This window comes from Gossypium raimondii, chromosome 12, assembly GCF_025698545.1.
Source record: "Gossypium raimondii isolate GPD5lz chromosome 12, ASM2569854v1, whole genome shotgun sequence".
NCBI lineage: Eukaryota > Viridiplantae > Streptophyta > Magnoliopsida > Malvales > Malvaceae > Gossypium > Gossypium raimondii.
The window spans coordinates 35,173,765-35,191,117 of NC_068576.1; the positions used below are offsets into that span (position 1 = coordinate 35,173,765).

General features: G+C 33.6%; 2 protein-coding genes across 3 annotated transcripts; both read left to right on the plus strand.

The window, feature by feature from the left end:
* Window positions 1-378: 378 nt before the first annotated feature.
* On the plus strand, window positions 379-6,626 carry LOC105763810 (calcium-dependent lipid-binding protein). Of its 2 annotated transcripts, none has more exons than XM_012582173.2 (12): window positions 379-736; window positions 839-947; window positions 1,647-1,748; window positions 2,239-2,289; window positions 2,693-2,813; window positions 3,029-3,147; window positions 3,308-3,406; window positions 3,791-3,871; window positions 4,352-4,437; window positions 4,521-4,746; window positions 5,010-5,174; window positions 6,229-6,626. In XM_012582173.2, exons 2-12 carry the CDS (start codon window positions 843-845, stop codon window positions 6,370-6,372), a joined length of 1,299 nt encoding a protein of 432 aa, XP_012437627.1. In that variant the 5' UTR covers window positions 379-736; window positions 839-842; the 3' UTR covers window positions 6,373-6,626. The 2 variants fall into 2 exon arrangements, with proteins under 2 accessions (XP_012437627.1, XP_012437625.1); XM_012582171.2 differs by having other exon boundaries at window positions 382-736; window positions 6,209-6,626.
* Window positions 6,627-11,832: 5,206 nt separating this feature from the next.
* Window positions 11,833-15,991, plus strand: LOC105763809 (UTP:RNA uridylyltransferase 1). Its single transcript, XM_012582170.2, has 6 exons — window positions 11,833-13,077; window positions 13,180-13,548; window positions 13,623-13,846; window positions 14,053-14,116; window positions 14,850-15,046; window positions 15,615-15,991. The coding sequence occupies exons 1-6, from the start codon at window positions 12,058-12,060 to the stop codon at window positions 15,823-15,825; spliced, it is 2,085 nt and encodes a 694-aa protein (XP_012437624.1). The 5' UTR covers window positions 11,833-12,057; the 3' UTR covers window positions 15,826-15,991.
* Window positions 15,992-17,353: the final 1,362 nt, after the last annotated feature.

Consider the following 17,353-nt stretch of genomic DNA (forward strand, 5'->3'; position numbering starts at 1 on the left):
TTATATTAACTTCACTTCTATGGTATTTTGAAATTGAAAAAAATACTCACTTAAGAATTTTAATAATATTTACAATTAAACTTACTATTTTTAAAATAAAAGAAAAGAAGTAAATTCTAAAAAGAAATACATAAATCTTTCTTAATTTATCTACCGGAAGGAATCCAATAACTAATTATTCGCATCCTGTAAACTCGTTAAAAAGTAAACACTGAACCCGAATCTCCATACCCAAATCCAAAACTATATATACTCATTTCATTCTAACCAAAAAAAAAAAGTATAAAAGAACAAAAAGCACCTTTTGTGGAACTCATGTTGATGTCACGTTTCCTGGAAAGTAATTATATATTTTTAAAATCTTTTTGAAGGTTTATTTCATATAAATTAATTTAATCTCTGCAATAGAATTATGGAAAACAAAGAACGGCTAGATGCTTAGAACGTGTAATTATTAGAAAAAATAAGAGAAAATATTCCAGTGCTGAAGATTCAAAGGCGAAGGGAAGAAGGAGGAGAAGTCTCTCTTTCTCTGTCCTTCATTACTTGAATTTTTTAATTTTTTCAATTTAATCCTTTTTCGACTGTCAACGGCTACGTCCGTCTCCGTTTGTTGATAATGATGTTTTTCATTTGGATCGAAATTAAAAAAGAAGAAACAAAAAACAAACGAACGGTGTTGATGTTTTGATTTTTTGAATGATTTGAAGTGAGAGTGAAATTTCAAATTTCGAACGTAAATTTTCGAATCCTCTTTCTTATTTATCCGATCCGTAATGTTTATGTACTTTTTTGTGTGATTTGGATTCGTTCATGAAGTTTCTGCTTTGGATTTCAGGAATATGGGGTTGATTTCGGGGATTTTGATGGGAATGATCTTCGGTGTTTCGTTAATGGCTGGTTGGCTTCAAATGATGAAATACCGAAGCGGGAAACGAATCGGAAAGGTGTTGGTTTATCTTCCTTGTGCTTTTTTATGAAGTTCTTAATTATTTGGTTAGATTTCTTTGACTGAATTCAGTTTCTTATTCCTTTTGTTTAATTTCTCGTTAACTTTTTGCTAATTTTCATTGGTTGATGAAACGAGTTGCAGAGAATTCTGGAGTTATTGAAAAATGTTCGTATTATAGGACTTTGAATCACAAGAATTGCTTTAAGAGATATTGAACATTTGTGTGCCTAAATGTTTATAGCTCAATGAAGGAATTTAACTCATTAAACAACCTGCATTTGTTATCAGTAGATGAGTTGGTTGCTGCGTTTAACTTTAGCTTTGCTTGAAAGAACTGTGTTAACATCCTCAAAGAGAAGGAATTATTTGTTACCTTGTTCATTTAGAATATGACTATATGTGGTTGGGCAGTAATAACTAAAAAGAAACTAAATGAGCATTATGAGGTGGTTTTACAGTATCTTCTTCTATGCTTAATACTGAAAAATGTTCTCATTGATTGTTTCTAAATTCATTATATGTTGGATTGTTTAATGCAAGAATGTGGTAATGAGTTACATTTTAGTTTGTCTTCAAGAAACTGAACTTTTCTGTATGGTAATTTAGATATTGTGACTTGGTCAACTTTAAACTTTTGAATCTATTCGACTTTTCAAATGCTTAGTAACTATTATTTATTTGTCTTCTTTGACAGGCAGTTGATATAAAAACTCTTTCGACTCTCAATAGAGATGATCTTAGGAAAATTTGTGGAGATAATTATCCTGAATGGATATCTTTCCCTGTCTTTGAACAGGTTGGTTTAATGGTCTTAGATTAATTACTACTTCTAGTAACTTTTTCTTAGGCTACTATGATTGTTGATAAGTTTTCGTATGCTTGATTCAACTTGTTGAGACCAAATTTCTATTGATTCACTTGCATTAGTGCAAATTTGTTCTTCACAAAGATTAGAATATGATCTGTTTCGTTATATATCTTATACTTGAAAAGAAAGAATAAAATCCATTCCTTTTTTGCATCGGTATAAAATCCATTCCTTTTTTGCATCGGTATCTGCCTTATCCTTCATTTTTCTTGAAGGGAAATAGTCTCTGGCAATTTGTTTGAGACGGTTGGATTTATTGTCCAGTTATCTTTAACATCTACTGCTAGTGCATAAAATATGCATCTCAAAGACTAGATACATTTACATGTGTTAGGTATAGAAAAAGGTGTTTCCATTTTGGTGTTAAGATTTTATGCAGTGTAGTTGCTTACTGTCTTACACTATGTTGTCCTTTTAGGCAAAATGGTTGAACAAGCAATTGAGCAAATTATGGCCTTTTGTTGCAGAGGTAAGATACTTGTTCTTATATATATTTTTTGCTATAAGATTCATAGTAGTTGCTGGTTATTTATTTCAAAAAGGCTGAGAGAGGCTTTTGTGTAACTGAGGTTTTCCACCTTAACAGATGAAATTTAGGCAGGTTGTTCAACTCTTTTGGTGCTTTCTGAAGTGAAAATAATTGAAATTGTTCTCTATGTAACTTATAATTTAGTATTTTTTCATAGTAGATTAACCAGTATTAGACTATTTTGGTTGTCCTCAATATTAAGCATTCTGAGCATCAATATATTTTAATGGAACTGAATTGGGTTTAGCTGTTTGTTGTCATTCTCTGGGGAAAGGTATGATAAGTTTAAATGGCTTCCCGTAAATGGTACTGAGCCAAAGTTTGTCTAACATGTTATTTTCAGGCAGCATCAGCTGTGCTCAAAGAATCTGTTGAACCACTCTTGGAAGACTACCGACCTACGGCAGTTAACTCACTGAAGTTTGCCAAATTGTCTCTCGGAACTGTGGCTCCGAAGATTGAAGGTATAAATTAACAGATTTTGCTCAGAATAACTTTTGTATCTTTTAGCAAGGAAATCTAATTACAATTGTTGGGGTCTTCTTTCAGCTAGTGGTGTTTTTCATGTTCTTAAGCCCTAAGGAGTCCTTTATAAATGCTATGTAAATGTATACAACATATCTATACATGTCCTCTTTCTAAGCATTTCTACCCGCATGGTTACTTATGGAAAATGCAGGTATTCGTGTTCAGAGCCTTAAGAAAGGTCAAGTCACGATGGATATTGATCTTCGGTGGGGTGGTGATCCAAATATAGTTTTAGAAGTTGATACACCTGTTGGTAATATACCAATTCAGGTTGGGGCATTAACAACCTTTCAAGATTGTCATGCTTGAGAAATTCTGATATGATATATTTTGGACACTTTAGCATACCATGCTACTTTTTCCATTTATAATTTGAATCCTATGAGATGATGCTTTTGACTTACTATTAGTGTTTTTCTCTACGATACAGTTGAAGGATCTTCAAGTTTTTACGGTTGTTCGAGTCATTTTCCATCTTGCTGAAGAGATGCCTTGTATTTCTGCACTACTTGTTGCTCTTCTTTCTGAGGTACCATTAGAGTAATTTCTAAATGGCTGCAATCTTACAGGGGTTTATTTAGATGTTTTGGTTGAACAAACTTTCCCGGGTGTTTTACAAAAGCTGTTTAACTGCCCAATAGGTGACACATGCAACTTGCTTTGTGGTATGATTGTCTTGAATCTGGAAAGACAAGTGATTATTTATGGTTTTTACTGAAAGTACATACGATGCCTATACACTATACAAGGAGATGCCCAACCTTGTGGCTGTCCCCAAATTTTTTCTTTGTTTTCATTCAACTTTTGCTATGAACTGCTATTTATAAATGGCTTTAATCAAAATACCAAAGAATGAATCCCAGAGTTTTATAGTTTTTGTGGAAATAACTGATACCTTTTCTAAACCTATCAGCCAAAACCTAGAATTGATTACACTCTGAAGGCTGTTGGTGGAAGCTTAACTGGACTTCCTGGAATTTCGGATATGATTGATGTAAGCTTTTTGGTGCTGGTTTTTACTTCTTTAAAATATGTTAATATGGGTAAAAGTACCATGAGACCCTTGTACTAAGAGTTAGATTGCAGTTTACTTCTTCAACTAAAAAAATGGGCAAATTAGCCCTGGTATGTTAGATCAAAGAGCAAATTGGTCATTTATGTTAAAATTTTATCCGATTGTATTGATAAAAACTGGCATAACTGATAGAATAATCAGACGGTGACATATGTAGTTCATGCTGACATATATAAACCAATTTTTTAACAAAAGGACCAGTTTGCTCTTTGATCTAATGTACAAGGATTAATTTGCTCACTTTTTTAGTAGAAAGGGCAAAATGCAGTCTAACTCCTAATAAAGGGGCCTCCATGGTACTTTTACTGTTAATATGCTTTCATTGATTTTGTTTATTCATATTTTCTTAGATACACTAATTAATGTTTTAGGTTGTTCCATTTTTACCATATTTTGTAGGATACCGTGGAGTCAATTGTCACAGACACGCTTCAATGGCCACACAGAATTGTTGTTCCAATGGGTGGTACAGCAGTTGATGCAAGGTAATTCTGAAACTTTTGGTTCGAATTATGGAGTTTGAATGTCATGGGTTGGATGAAATATCGCTTCTCATTGTGTTATGCAGTGAATTCGAGCTTAAACCTGAGGGAAGGTTGACAGTTACAGTAGTGAGAGCTAATGATTTAAAGAACTTGGAAATGATTGGAAAATCCGATCCCTATGTGGTCGTGCACATTCGACCTCGGTTCAAGGTTAAAACAAAAACCATTGATAACAACTTGAGTCCTGTTTGGAATGAAACATTTGAGTTGATTGCAGAAGACAGAGAGACACAAGGACTAACTGTAGAGGTTCTAAATCATTCTATCTATCCCTCCTTTTGTATTCAATATCACTGTTTGAAATTGACTAGAGCATGTTCCGATATAGATATCGAAATATGACTCTCTTTGGATCTCTAAATACAACGTGAAGTACTGACCTTTCGAACATATTTGTGTTGGATACATTTCTTATCAAAAAATGAAATTTTCTTTTTGTATGTTTTGCTAATGTTATGCCTTAAACACCTATTACGGTTAGTTTACACAATGTTCATTATGGTTTCAAACAGGTTTTCGACAAGGATATCGGGCAAGACCAGAGATTAGGAATCGCGAAAGTTCGTTTGAGTGAACTGGAACCCGAGAAACCAAAGGAAGTTAATCTGAGGCTTCTGGCCTCACTTGATACACTTAAAGTAAAAGATAAGAAGGACAGAGGAACTTGTACCATTAAGGTAGATACTTTGTTTCATTTTTTTGTGTGTGTTAAGATGTTGGATTTCAACTTTGATGTCATTTAACCATTTAAGAAAGGGCATTTTCCCAATAAAAGTAGTATGGAGATTGAGTAAAATTGTATTTTGCTCTCTCTATTCAAAACTTGAATAAATTAGTTCTTATCCATTAGATTAAAGAGCAAATTAGTTTTTTTTTGTTAAAATTTTATCCAATTGTACCGTTAAAAACTGATGTGACTAATGGAAAAACCAAACAGTGACACATATACCATGTGTTGACGTATAGAGACCAATTTTTAACAGTAAAAATTTGCTCTTTGATCTAATATGCACGAACTAATTTGCCTATTTTTTAGTAAAGGGAGCAAATTTTAATCCAACTCCTAGTATAAGGAGCTCCATAATATTTTTTCCGTATTTTCAAACTTATAATTTGTATATAAAGGTCACTAAATTATTAGTAAGTTTATATTTTGGTCACTTAACTATAAAAAAGTTACAAAATGGATATTGAACTATTCAAAAGTTTTCATTTAAGTCATTGGCTGTTAAAATTGCTGATGTATGCCTTCTTTGTTTGCACCACTTGCACCAATCAAAAGCTCTCATTTCCCTTATTTTCTACTGTTCATTTTTTTCATGAAATAGCTTTAAACGCTACGAATCTGAAAACCACATTCCAAACAATTTTCCTTTTTAATCTCCAATACTAATCATTAGATCAATTTGGATCTAAAGTGTGTTCTTCTACTCATTGATGGTTACTGATCCATCGTACAGATTGTCGAATCATTGTTTGAAGCTCGCTACCTTAAAAAAAACTTATTAGCCTAATGACTTAAATAAAAACTTTTGAATAGTTCAGTAACTTTAATGAAACCTTTTTGAAGTTGAATAACCAAAATGTAGTTTACCCTTGTATATTTAGTATTTGTTTTGTTGATACTCTTTGGTGGGGAATTTTCCTACTCATATGGTGTAGTATTTGGATTCTTTTCTGATTAACAGAAGTATCTGTTTTATACTTTTAGCTTTTGTACCATCTGTTTAGCAAGGAGGAACAATTGGTTGCGCTAGAAGAAGAAAAGAGGATCTTAGAAGCAAGAAAAGAAATGAAAGAAGCAGGAGTTATCGAGAGCACGGCGGATGCGGTCGACGCGTCGGCATCTGGGTCCAGTACCGCTACCGGAGGTAGTGGGATCATGGGGAGTGTTGGTAGAGAACTGAGCAAAGCAGGGAAATTCATGGGCAGGACAATAACAGGGCATAGCAAAAGAATTGAATAGGGCATAGCAACATCCAAGCAAATGGGGATCAAAACCGGTAAAAGGATTATGGAGTCTTTATACAAGGAGTCAAATTATATTTTACTCTATTTGCTTTAAAAATGAGTAAATTAATTTTATATATTAAATTAAAGAGTAAATTTGGTCTTTTTTGTTAAAAAAATTATCTATTTCTATTGTTAAAAATTAATGTGGCTAACAAAATAACCAGATAGTTATATTTGGCATGCCACGTGTACTCCATAGTCCATACTGACGCATATGGATCAATTTTTAACAATAAAAATGGATAGTTAGTTTGCTTTTTGATCTTACATATAGAGATTAATTTGTTCTTTTTTTAATAAAAAGGTAAATATAATCTGACTTTTAGTACAAAAATCTCAATAATACTTTTACCGAACTTTAAATTCCAATGGTAAAAGAAGCATATGAAATTGCAAGTGATTTTAAATACCAAAAATACTTAAATGCTTCTTCCTTGTCCTTGCTCTTTATGGTCCGGAATTAGATTTTGCATTAAAAAGAAATTGATTCATTCTTCAACATAGTGGAAAATTTTATTTACTCTTTTAAGAAAAAAATAATTAATACATTCTTTTATTGTATATACACATTGCATTTTAGTCATTATTTTTTTGAACTTCATTAATAAATGTGTTTATTACTATCCAGTAAAACATTTGTTTTTCATTCATCCATTAAGATATAATAGTAAGAATGGTGTTTTTCGGGTGAGACCAAAAGTAATGTTTTTATGAAAGTTAACACATTGTTTGTTGATGGGTGAGTTATTTAAAATTACTGAATTTTAGAAAAGATTTCTTGTTTTCCTACTTCTTTTCATCAGAATTCACAAAAGATTCTCAACTTTTAAGTGCCTTTTGCTTTTGAGTTTTGTAGCATAAATTGGCTAAGATTAAACAAAAAAAAAAAAAAAGCAAAGGATTCGGATGTATCTTTTTATTGTAATAAAAAGTAAAAAAAATACATTTTGAGATTCTCTATTCCATTGATGATTTTTGGTGTATGATAGTTATTTTCTTTTGGATGAATTCAATTGAATCGGATTTGAAATTAAATTTCATAGACATTAGTTGGTGATAGACATCTACGAAAGATTAATTTGTTAGAATTTGTTCATTATATTTTATGGATATTAAAAGTTATTCCAATTGGTAGCGATTTAAACAGTTGATTTTTTGCCTTCTTCCATATAAATTGTTGAATTATTATTATTTTGTTAATTCCTCACATATATAACTTGCTAAAGAGTTGATGTCTAAAATAGCGAGTTAATGAAAAGTTTTAACATTATTATTCAATTTCTTAAATTTTGTAAAGTACATGCTTAAATTTTGACATAATAAAGTAAATAAATTAAGTGTAAACTACACCCAAAATCATTATTAGTAAGTTTATAATTTGATCACTCAATTTCAAAAGTTGCAAATTTGTAATATTCAAAAGTTTTCATTTAAGTTTAATTTTTTTTTAAAAAAGTTTAACTAGTGAGTTCCAAGTGACGATTCGATGATCGATATGATGAATCAGTACCTATTGATGAGCAGAATAACATACCTTAGATCCAAGTCAATTTGACGGTCAGTTTTAGAAGCCGTAGAAGAAAGCTATTTGGATTTTGGTTCACAAATTCTTGACATTCAAAGTTGTTTCATGAAAAAACACTAAATTATAGAAGAGAAGTGGATGGAGAGCTTTCGATTGATGAAGGTGGTGCGAATAAAGAACACCATATAACAATGATTTTAGCTGCCCAGTGACTTGAATAATTTTTTTTGAATAGTTCAATGACCATTTTATAACTTTTTGAAGTTAAGTTGTAACACCCCTAACCCATATTCGTTACTGAAACAGGGTTACGGAGCATTACCGAGATTTACAGATCAAATACAAACATTTCATATCAGAAATCAATCATAAAGTCCCTTGGATGAGCCCTCAAGGCCCAAAATATGCATTAGAAACAAGTCGGGACTAATCCGAGTACTTAGAGAATTTTTCGCAAAATTTCAAAATTTTTCCAAGGTGCAGGGGACACACGCCCGTGCCTCAGGCCGTGTGGGTATTCGAAATAGGGACACACGATCATGTCCTAGCTCGTGCCCAAATTAGGGTGCTCACTGACTTGGGTCACACAGCCAAGCCACATGCCTATGTGCTAGGCCGTGTGAGCATACTGACTTGCATTAAATAGGTGCAGGGGTCACACGGCCAATTCACACGCCCCTGTGCTAGGCCGTGTGAAACTACCTAAGCATTTTGTTTTGAAATTTTAAAAATGCAGGGGATACACGATCAAACCACATGCGCGTGCACGAGGCTGTGTGTTACACACGGTCGAGACATACGCTTGTGTCTCTACCCGTGTGGACGAAAATAGGCCATTTCCAAGGCCACATTTCTCACCCAAACTTGGCATCAACCTAATCAAACATTTTTGGACATCAATAGACCATAATAAGACAGTCAACCAAACCAAAATCAAGTTTTATACTAAACATAATACCACAACCATTCAAGAATCTTTACTTACCAATTTGACCAAATACATATATAAACTCATTTGAACCTAATTTACCAATTTTAAACCAACCATCAACATGTTTATAAAGTATCCATCATTCAACCATACTAACACACATTAAACATGATAAGGCCACTTACATGCATATCAAAACATGTTTATCACAAGCCATTCCAATGGCTATTTACAACAAAATACTTATAAGCCAACATTGGCTAATATACCCTATACATGCCATTATATCCTAAATTAGTTTCTATATGTACCGAAATGGGTTGATGGATAGTGTGAGATATCTCTGCCAAGCTTCCAACCCAACAAGCTTCCGAATTACTATAAAACTGAGGAAATAAAACAAAGTAAGCTTTTAAAGCTTAGTAAGTTCGAATAATGGGAAATTTACTTACCATTCATTTACATTTAAGGTAAGCATACAAAATACATCCAAAGAAATTTGGCCAATAGCCTAAACACATATCCTCATCAAACATGTTAGTCGTGTATTTCAAATGAATATCAAGAAACATGTATGAGCTCATCAGATATCAAATTTCTATATTCATAAACTTTCCTCATCTTATGTTCATATATCAATTTCATGTATTTTAGGTATATATGGGTAATGATTCATTTCAAACTCATATTTTCAAGATTTTGCACGTTAAATAATTGAAAATATCGATGGATACACGAGTAGTACACACAAGGTGTACAAAACTGTAATCCGTCAATTCATATACATGAATGCTTATGCAAACATGTAAACGAGAAGCTCTTTTGAGCCATATAACGGGAAGCTTATGTGAGTTATGTAACGGGAAGCTCCGAAGAGCCATTAATCGGGAAGCTCATAAGAGCCAGTTATCGGGAAGCTCCGAAGAGCCAATTATCGAGAAGCTCACAGGAACCATATAATGGGAAGCTCGTAAGAGCCAAATATCGGGACGCTCATAAGAGCTGTGGTGTGTCCACAACACATGCAGGATCACAACCAATCGGGATGCTCATAAGAGCTATTAACGGGATGCTCTTTCGAGCTGTAGTGTGTCTGCAACACATACAAGACCACAACCAATTCAGGAACCCGGTATCCATCGAATTTCATTTGTTCAAACGGGACTTAATACTTGTCAAACATCGTCGGATATGTGATTTATTTTCATACATGACAATTACACAATTCACATACATAACACTCAATTCAAACATATAATTATACAATTTAGTTACACGAACTTACCTCGACAATATTAGTGACTCAAAAGCTATTAATCCGTTACTTTCTCTTTTCCACAATCTAATTCCATATTTGATCTATCCGGATCTATACGAATGAATTTAACATCAATTTATATTCATTTCAATCTAATTCACATCTTTGGAAAAAAATACAATTTTACTGCTATACTTTTAATTTATTACGATTTCATCCCTAGGCTCGGAAAATAAAATTCATGCAATTTAATCCTTATTCCAAGCCTAGCCGATTTTTACATGTAACAATAGCAGCCCATATATTTCATAAAATTCATAATTTTTCCATGAATTTTCCATCTTTTCAATTAAGTCCCTAAATCATAATTGCATCAAAATTTCTTTTACAAAAGTTATTTATTTATCAACAACCTTTCATTTCCTACCATAAAACTTCATAATTCCTACATACTTATCCATGGAAAAACCTTAACACTTTTATAACTTTGCAAATTAATCCCCGAGATAGCTAGATTAAGCTATTATGATCTCGAAAATATAAAAATTATTAAAAACGAGACAAAGATACTTACCCAATTAAGCCAAATAAGTTTGCTACCTTCAAGCTCTTCTAACTAGGGTTTCCATGTATTTAATTTGGGAAAGATGATATAAAATGATGATATTTTGTTATTTAATTAATTTATCATCTTTATTTTATCATCTTTCCAATTTAATCCTTTTCTTTTCCTAAATTTCCAATTATGACTAATCACACTTATCTACTAACTCCTCTAAATGGTCTATTTGCCATATAAGGACCTTAAATTTTGAATTCCATAGCTATTTGATCCCTTTAGCTACTAGAATTCAACTTTTACATTTTATGCAATTTGGTCCTTTTCATCAAATTAAACATGTAGCCGGTAAAACTTAATCTTAAGGTGCCACATTATGCACTTTTATGGAATTCAAGTTTAATTATCAAATTAGAATTCAAGTACCAAAATAGACAATATATATATATATATATATATATATATATATATATATATAAGTATCAAGATGGACCTAAATGTCAAATTGAGAGGCAAAATTTTACATTAACCCCAAAAGGTAAAAATATTTCTCCAGCCACTCCTAAATTTGATATCGAGCAATTGGTCCCTCTAAAAAAAAGGTGTAATTTAATTCCTATCAATTTCGAAAATGAGTGGCTAAGGATAATTAACCACGACGTTATTGTTATGTAATTTTAATTGATATAATAACAAATTTAGCCCTTGATACTTATATATTTTAAGTAAATATGGGCAGAATGTATAAATAAAAAAATATTTACAATTGATAAATTATTCTTAATTCATTTTCGAAATAAATGAAAATTAAATTACTTTAATTTAAAAAAAAAAAATCAATTTTAATAAAGCGGAGAGTCCAAACACAATTGTAGTTTGAACTTCCTGGTTAAGGCTCCAATTGCTTGTTATGGAAGTCTTCAATTCCAACTCAGCAACTGAGTACTGAGTTAGAGTTCGAGTCAAACACTCCAAAAAAAGTCAACAATGCAAGTAGTTACAGACCAAAAGGAGGGAAATATATATATATTATATCATATGCAGCAGTATCCGACATCCTTTGATCTAAGATCCAACGGTTGTCGGCCGTCGATTAGAGATTTTTATGTTCCCCAGCTTTTATAGAATTTACGATTATTATTTCATCACCCACCAAAAGATTTTACCTTTTTGGCCAAATCAGAGAGATTTTTTGATTTTTTTCAGGGTCTCTCTCTCTCTCTCTCTCTCTCCTTTCAGCAATCAATACACTGTGTTGAAGCGATTTAACGGCGATGCCTGGCGGTGGTGGCGACGCGCCACGGGAGCCCACCGCCAACGGTGGCGAATTCCTTCTTTCTTTACTCCAAAACCCCCCTCAACAACAACAACAACAACGGCAATCTCCATTGCTTTCTAGAGTTACTCCTATGCTTATACCTCAACCGTTACAGCAGCAGCAGCTGCAACAGCAGCCGTTGCCGTTAGATCCTGCTGTTGCGGCAGTTGGGCGGGTATTTCCTTTGCAGTCGCCATCTTGGCCGTCGAACGGACGAGATCTCTCCACTCCGTGGGCGCAAACGATTTCCTCGCCTTTGGTTCCTAATTTTCTAGCCTTTCCACAAAACCCTTGGTCTTCCTCGGGAAATCAATTCGTTGGCAATAGAGGGGATTTAAATGATGATTTGAGAAGGCTAGGGTTTCCGAGTGTGGATAATAACAGTAATAATCTGATTCAGCAAAAGCATCCAGAACAACAACAGCAACAGCAACAACAAAAGCTTGTTTTTGGTTCTTTTCCTAGTGATATTCAAATCCTGCAAAAGCCAGAGGGTTTGCTTAATGGGAATTTGTTTGACAAATCGAATCTTGATTTATCGAAACCTGCGAATTCGAGTCCATACGCCTTTCAACATCAAAGTGAAAGAGGGAAACAACAACAGCACCATGTTGGGAATTACAGAGAAACCCTAAGACCACCGCCGGGGTTTTCAGGAAAGCCTAGAGGAGGAGGAGGGAGCCGTGATTTCGGAGCCAGGAGGAATCATTTAGAGCACAATGTAGATAAATTAAGAGCAGAATACAGTCAGTTGAGTAATGATAATGAGATGGGACTTCGTGGACAGCTCGATCACCCTGGACCACCGGCAGGGAGTAATCTGCAGTCCGGTACTGATATCAAAGAGTCTCTCATGGAATTGCATAGGTTTGGTGGCGGCCAGGTAGATGAAGTTGGGGAAAGGATTGTTGAGTCATTGTTGATTGAGGAAGAGTCTGAGGATAAGAATGATAAGAAGCACCATCGTCACGAGAAGGTAATATTACTTCCTAATGTTTTCATGTTGTAAGCTCGAAATAGTATAAAAATGGATGCTTGTTTAAATTTGGGATTGACTTGTAATTTATTTATACATCAGGAATCCAGACTAGATAACAGAGGCCAAAGGTTACTTAGCCAGAGAGTTAGAATGTTAAAAAGGCAGATGGAGTGTCGCAGTGACATTCATAGGCTAAATGCACCTTTACTTGCTATTTATGAGTCACTTAATCCGCCCAAAGAGGAAAAAACTAAGCAACAACAATTATTGGCGTCACTCGAGAAACTAGTTTGGAAAGAATGGCCTCAAGCAAAGTTATTTCTTTATGGTTCATGTGCTAATGGTTTCGGGGTTTCAAGAAGTGATATTGATATCTGTCTTGCACTTAATGAGGATATTAACAACAAATCTGAAATCTTGTTAAAGTTGGCGGATATTTTGCAGTCGGATAATCTTCAGAATGTGCAGGTTGGCTTGTATTGCTTATGGTTAAACTTATTCAGCTAATTGAGTATATAACTTATTGTTTGCCTTATGTGCAGGCACTGACTCGTGCTAGAGTCCCCATAGTAAAGCTTATGGATCCGGTGACTGGAATTTCCTGTGATATATGCATAAACAATGTATTGGCTGTAGTAAATACAAAGCTTCTAAGGGATTATGCACAGATAGATGCAAGATTACGGCAGTTGGCATTTATTGTGAAACACTGGGCTAAATCCAGAGGAGTGAATGAAACTTATCGCGGAACTTTATCTAGCTATGCGTATGTTATTTGTAACTATAATTCTATTCCAATTGGTGCTTGTGGTTGGGCTGTGTTTAGCTTTCTTTGGAACGTAAACATAGATAAAACTACGAGCTAATGATGACCAATGTAGTTAGGATTCGTGCACCTAGAGTATCATTTAATTTTGTTTGCAGTTATAAAGTCATCTGTGTAGTTAATGATAATTAGCATTTCCTTTGCAGGTATGTTTTGATGTGCATTCATTTCTTACAGCAAAGGAGACCGGCTATCCTTCCATGCTTGCAGGTTTGTAGGCCTCTTTGCTTCCTATATCTGCTATCTCATATGGCTCTATTTTGTTATTTCTAGGGTAGAGAAACTTATGGAACTTAATAATTCGGATTTTGTTCTACTCTTTCTATATTGTTAGTGGAAATATTTTTTCCTAAATAGTAATGGTAACACGATATTCTATTTGCTTCTTTACCATTTTGTTAAGCTATTGTTTAAAGTGTCACCCTTTAGGAGCATTTTTGACAGGAAAAGTACTGTGGACTCCCTTATATTAGGAGTCAGATTGCATTTTTCCCCATCTACTAAAAAGATGAGTAAATTAGTCCTTGTACGATAGATCAAAGAGTAAACTAGTCATTCTATTAAAAATTCCATCCATTTCTATTGTTAAAAAAGTTACACCAGTTTTTAAGAGTAAAAAGTTTTTAATAGAGAGGACAAGTTTGCACTTTAATCTAACCAGGGACTTATTTGCCTATTGTTTGAGTAAAGGGGGGCAAAATGCAATCTGACTTCTAATACAAGAGCTTCCATGGTACTTTTACCCATTTTGGACATTATGCGTTTAGTCGGTTAGACAACAAGCCTATATGGTTCGTAATTAGCATGCGGTTAAGAAAATTTCTTATCACATCTATTTACAGCCTTTATTCCTTTGCATGAAACCATTTCATGACAGGCTTAAATATTGTGACTGAACGTGCGGGTTACTGTTTGGATTTTGCTTCTGTTAATTCTCTTTCAGGGGATGGAGAAAACATACAATGTCACCGTGGATAATATCGAGTGTGCTTACTTTGATCAAATCGAAAAACTTCTCAACTTCGGATCTTCTAACAAGGAAACTGTTGCTCAACTGGTTTGGGGTTTCTTCAACTACTGGGCATACGGTCATGATTATGCAAATTCAGTAATATCCGTTCGCACAGGAAGCATAATCAGGTGAGATGGAAATTATATTTTGCAGGAATTTTTAGTTAAATGTCTTGACGGTTGCCAAAAGTTGTATGAAACTAGTCTAGTTTTAAGCATCTTTTTTGTAGTGAATGTCCTCGTAAAAGTATCATGAGGGTTCCTATATTAGGACTCAGATTGCATTTTGTCCCCTTTGTTAGAAAATGAGCAAAAAAAAAAAAAACAAGAGTAAATTGGTCTTTATACGTTAGTTCAAAGAGTTAATTGGTCATTTCTATTAAAAATTTTATCCATTTATACTGTTAAAAATTGGCGTGATTGATAGAATAAACCAGACAGTGATATGTGTATATCATGTTGACATACAAGGAGGGTCAGTTTTTAATATTAGAAATAGATTAAATTCTTAACTAAAAGACCGGCTTGCTCTTTGACTTAATATACAAAAATTGGTTTTCCCATTTTTATAGTAAAGGGAGCAAAATGCAACTTGACTGGAGGGGCCTCCATGATACGTTTTCTTGTGATTTCATCAGTTGACCCAGTTATGTTTTACAATAAAATGCTTCTCAGTTATGACACTTTCATTTTACAGTAAGCAAGAAAAGGATTGGACGAGGAGAATTGGCAACGATCGGCACTTAATCTGCATAGAGGATCCATTCGAGACATCTCACGATCTGGGCAGAGTGGTGGACAAGTTTAGCATAAGGGTATTACGAGAAGAGTTCGAACGCGCTGCGGATATCATGCAGTTTGATCCAAATCCATGTGTGAAACTGTTTGAACCTTATGTTCATAGTTAGGTAGGTTAAAAAACCGTGTCTAAGTGTGGTATATTTTTAGTCCTATTTGTTGTTTCTTTTTGGTTATGGGGTCATACTCTATGTATTTAAGGTTTGTCTTTTTGTCTATGCCCATAAATGTAAAGAATTTTATCAGGTTTAATGAAAACTTCCTTATATTTTGAAAGTCATTAGATAAATATATTCTTACAAATAAATTTATCAGTTATGTATTATAAAAGAATTAATTACAAATAAAATATCAAGATCAAATGAAAACTTCCTTATATTTTGAAAGTCATTGAATTGGCCGGTTTTAGTTTTGTTAGGTTGGTTTTTTTTGTGTGATGGGTATCGAAACCACCAAATATAAATTCTTACAATAAAATAATATTAAAATAGCATTATAGAGAAGTAGAGTCAAATTCAAAAGGATTGGTTATCCAATTTCGGTCTTCTCGTGACCAAAATTATTGTCGCGATTTAACGACCTGTGGGTTGCAGATTCGAAATTGTAAAAATAAATTTAAGCAAATAAAATAAATGAGTTTAGCCTTAGCCTTGGTATACCTCAAACTTGAACCAATATTTAAGAGAAGGTTTTTCCTTCTAATCTATAAGTTGGTTGTAGCGATCGAGGACGTCTCAAACCACTAGTTTTTCCTCTTGTAGTCGGTTTTGGTACGACCTGCAAATCGATCCTTATCGAATTTTTAACCACATGACATGTACCCGTAATTTAAGACTTTAACAGTCTTGTGATCTGAAAATCCTTACTCGAATTAACGACCTCAACCGTGTGGGTCGTTTAAATCCGATCACTATCTTCCTTAATGGAATCCAACTAATTTTTTCCACTTGAACATGCCAATTTGGTCACGTGATTTTGAATACAGCACAGCCGACTCAACTTCCCAACTGTATGCCAAAAGATTACAACCCAACGTGCACTTTTTTGAATTGAAATCGAATACTATCCTATATACCAGAGAAATAGCAAATACCGAATTATAAAGTATTTAGTGTAGGTAGAGAATACTGAATTACAAAGTATTTAGTGTGGGTTCATATCTCACGATTACTTTGTCAAAGCGATAACCGGAAAGGGACTTAGTTAAACATGAAATAAATCATTCTAGATGGTGAATGGAAATGATTTTAATAGGAATTGTGGAAGTTGGAAAGGGGAAAGGGCTTGGAAGGCAAATAAGCTAAAATGTTGAAAAGAAATGAGAAGGAAAAAGATTAGCAGAATGAAAAGCAATTGACGAGAGAGCGGAAGGAAAACAAGAACTGATTAATGCCAAAAGTCAAGTTGGTAATGTCATGTGGTTATAGACACAAGTGTATTTATACCTACTTTTAATGCTAAAATTTACATTATCGCTCAATAAATTAAAATTTAAAAATCAAATTTAAACTAATTATAAGATTTTGACAATATCAAAAATAATTTGATCTTTATCCAGCCAACTTCAAAGCTTCAATCTTTCAATCTACCCCTCCTATTTGCTTTTTGTATGATTTTGAAATTCAGCATACCAACTTC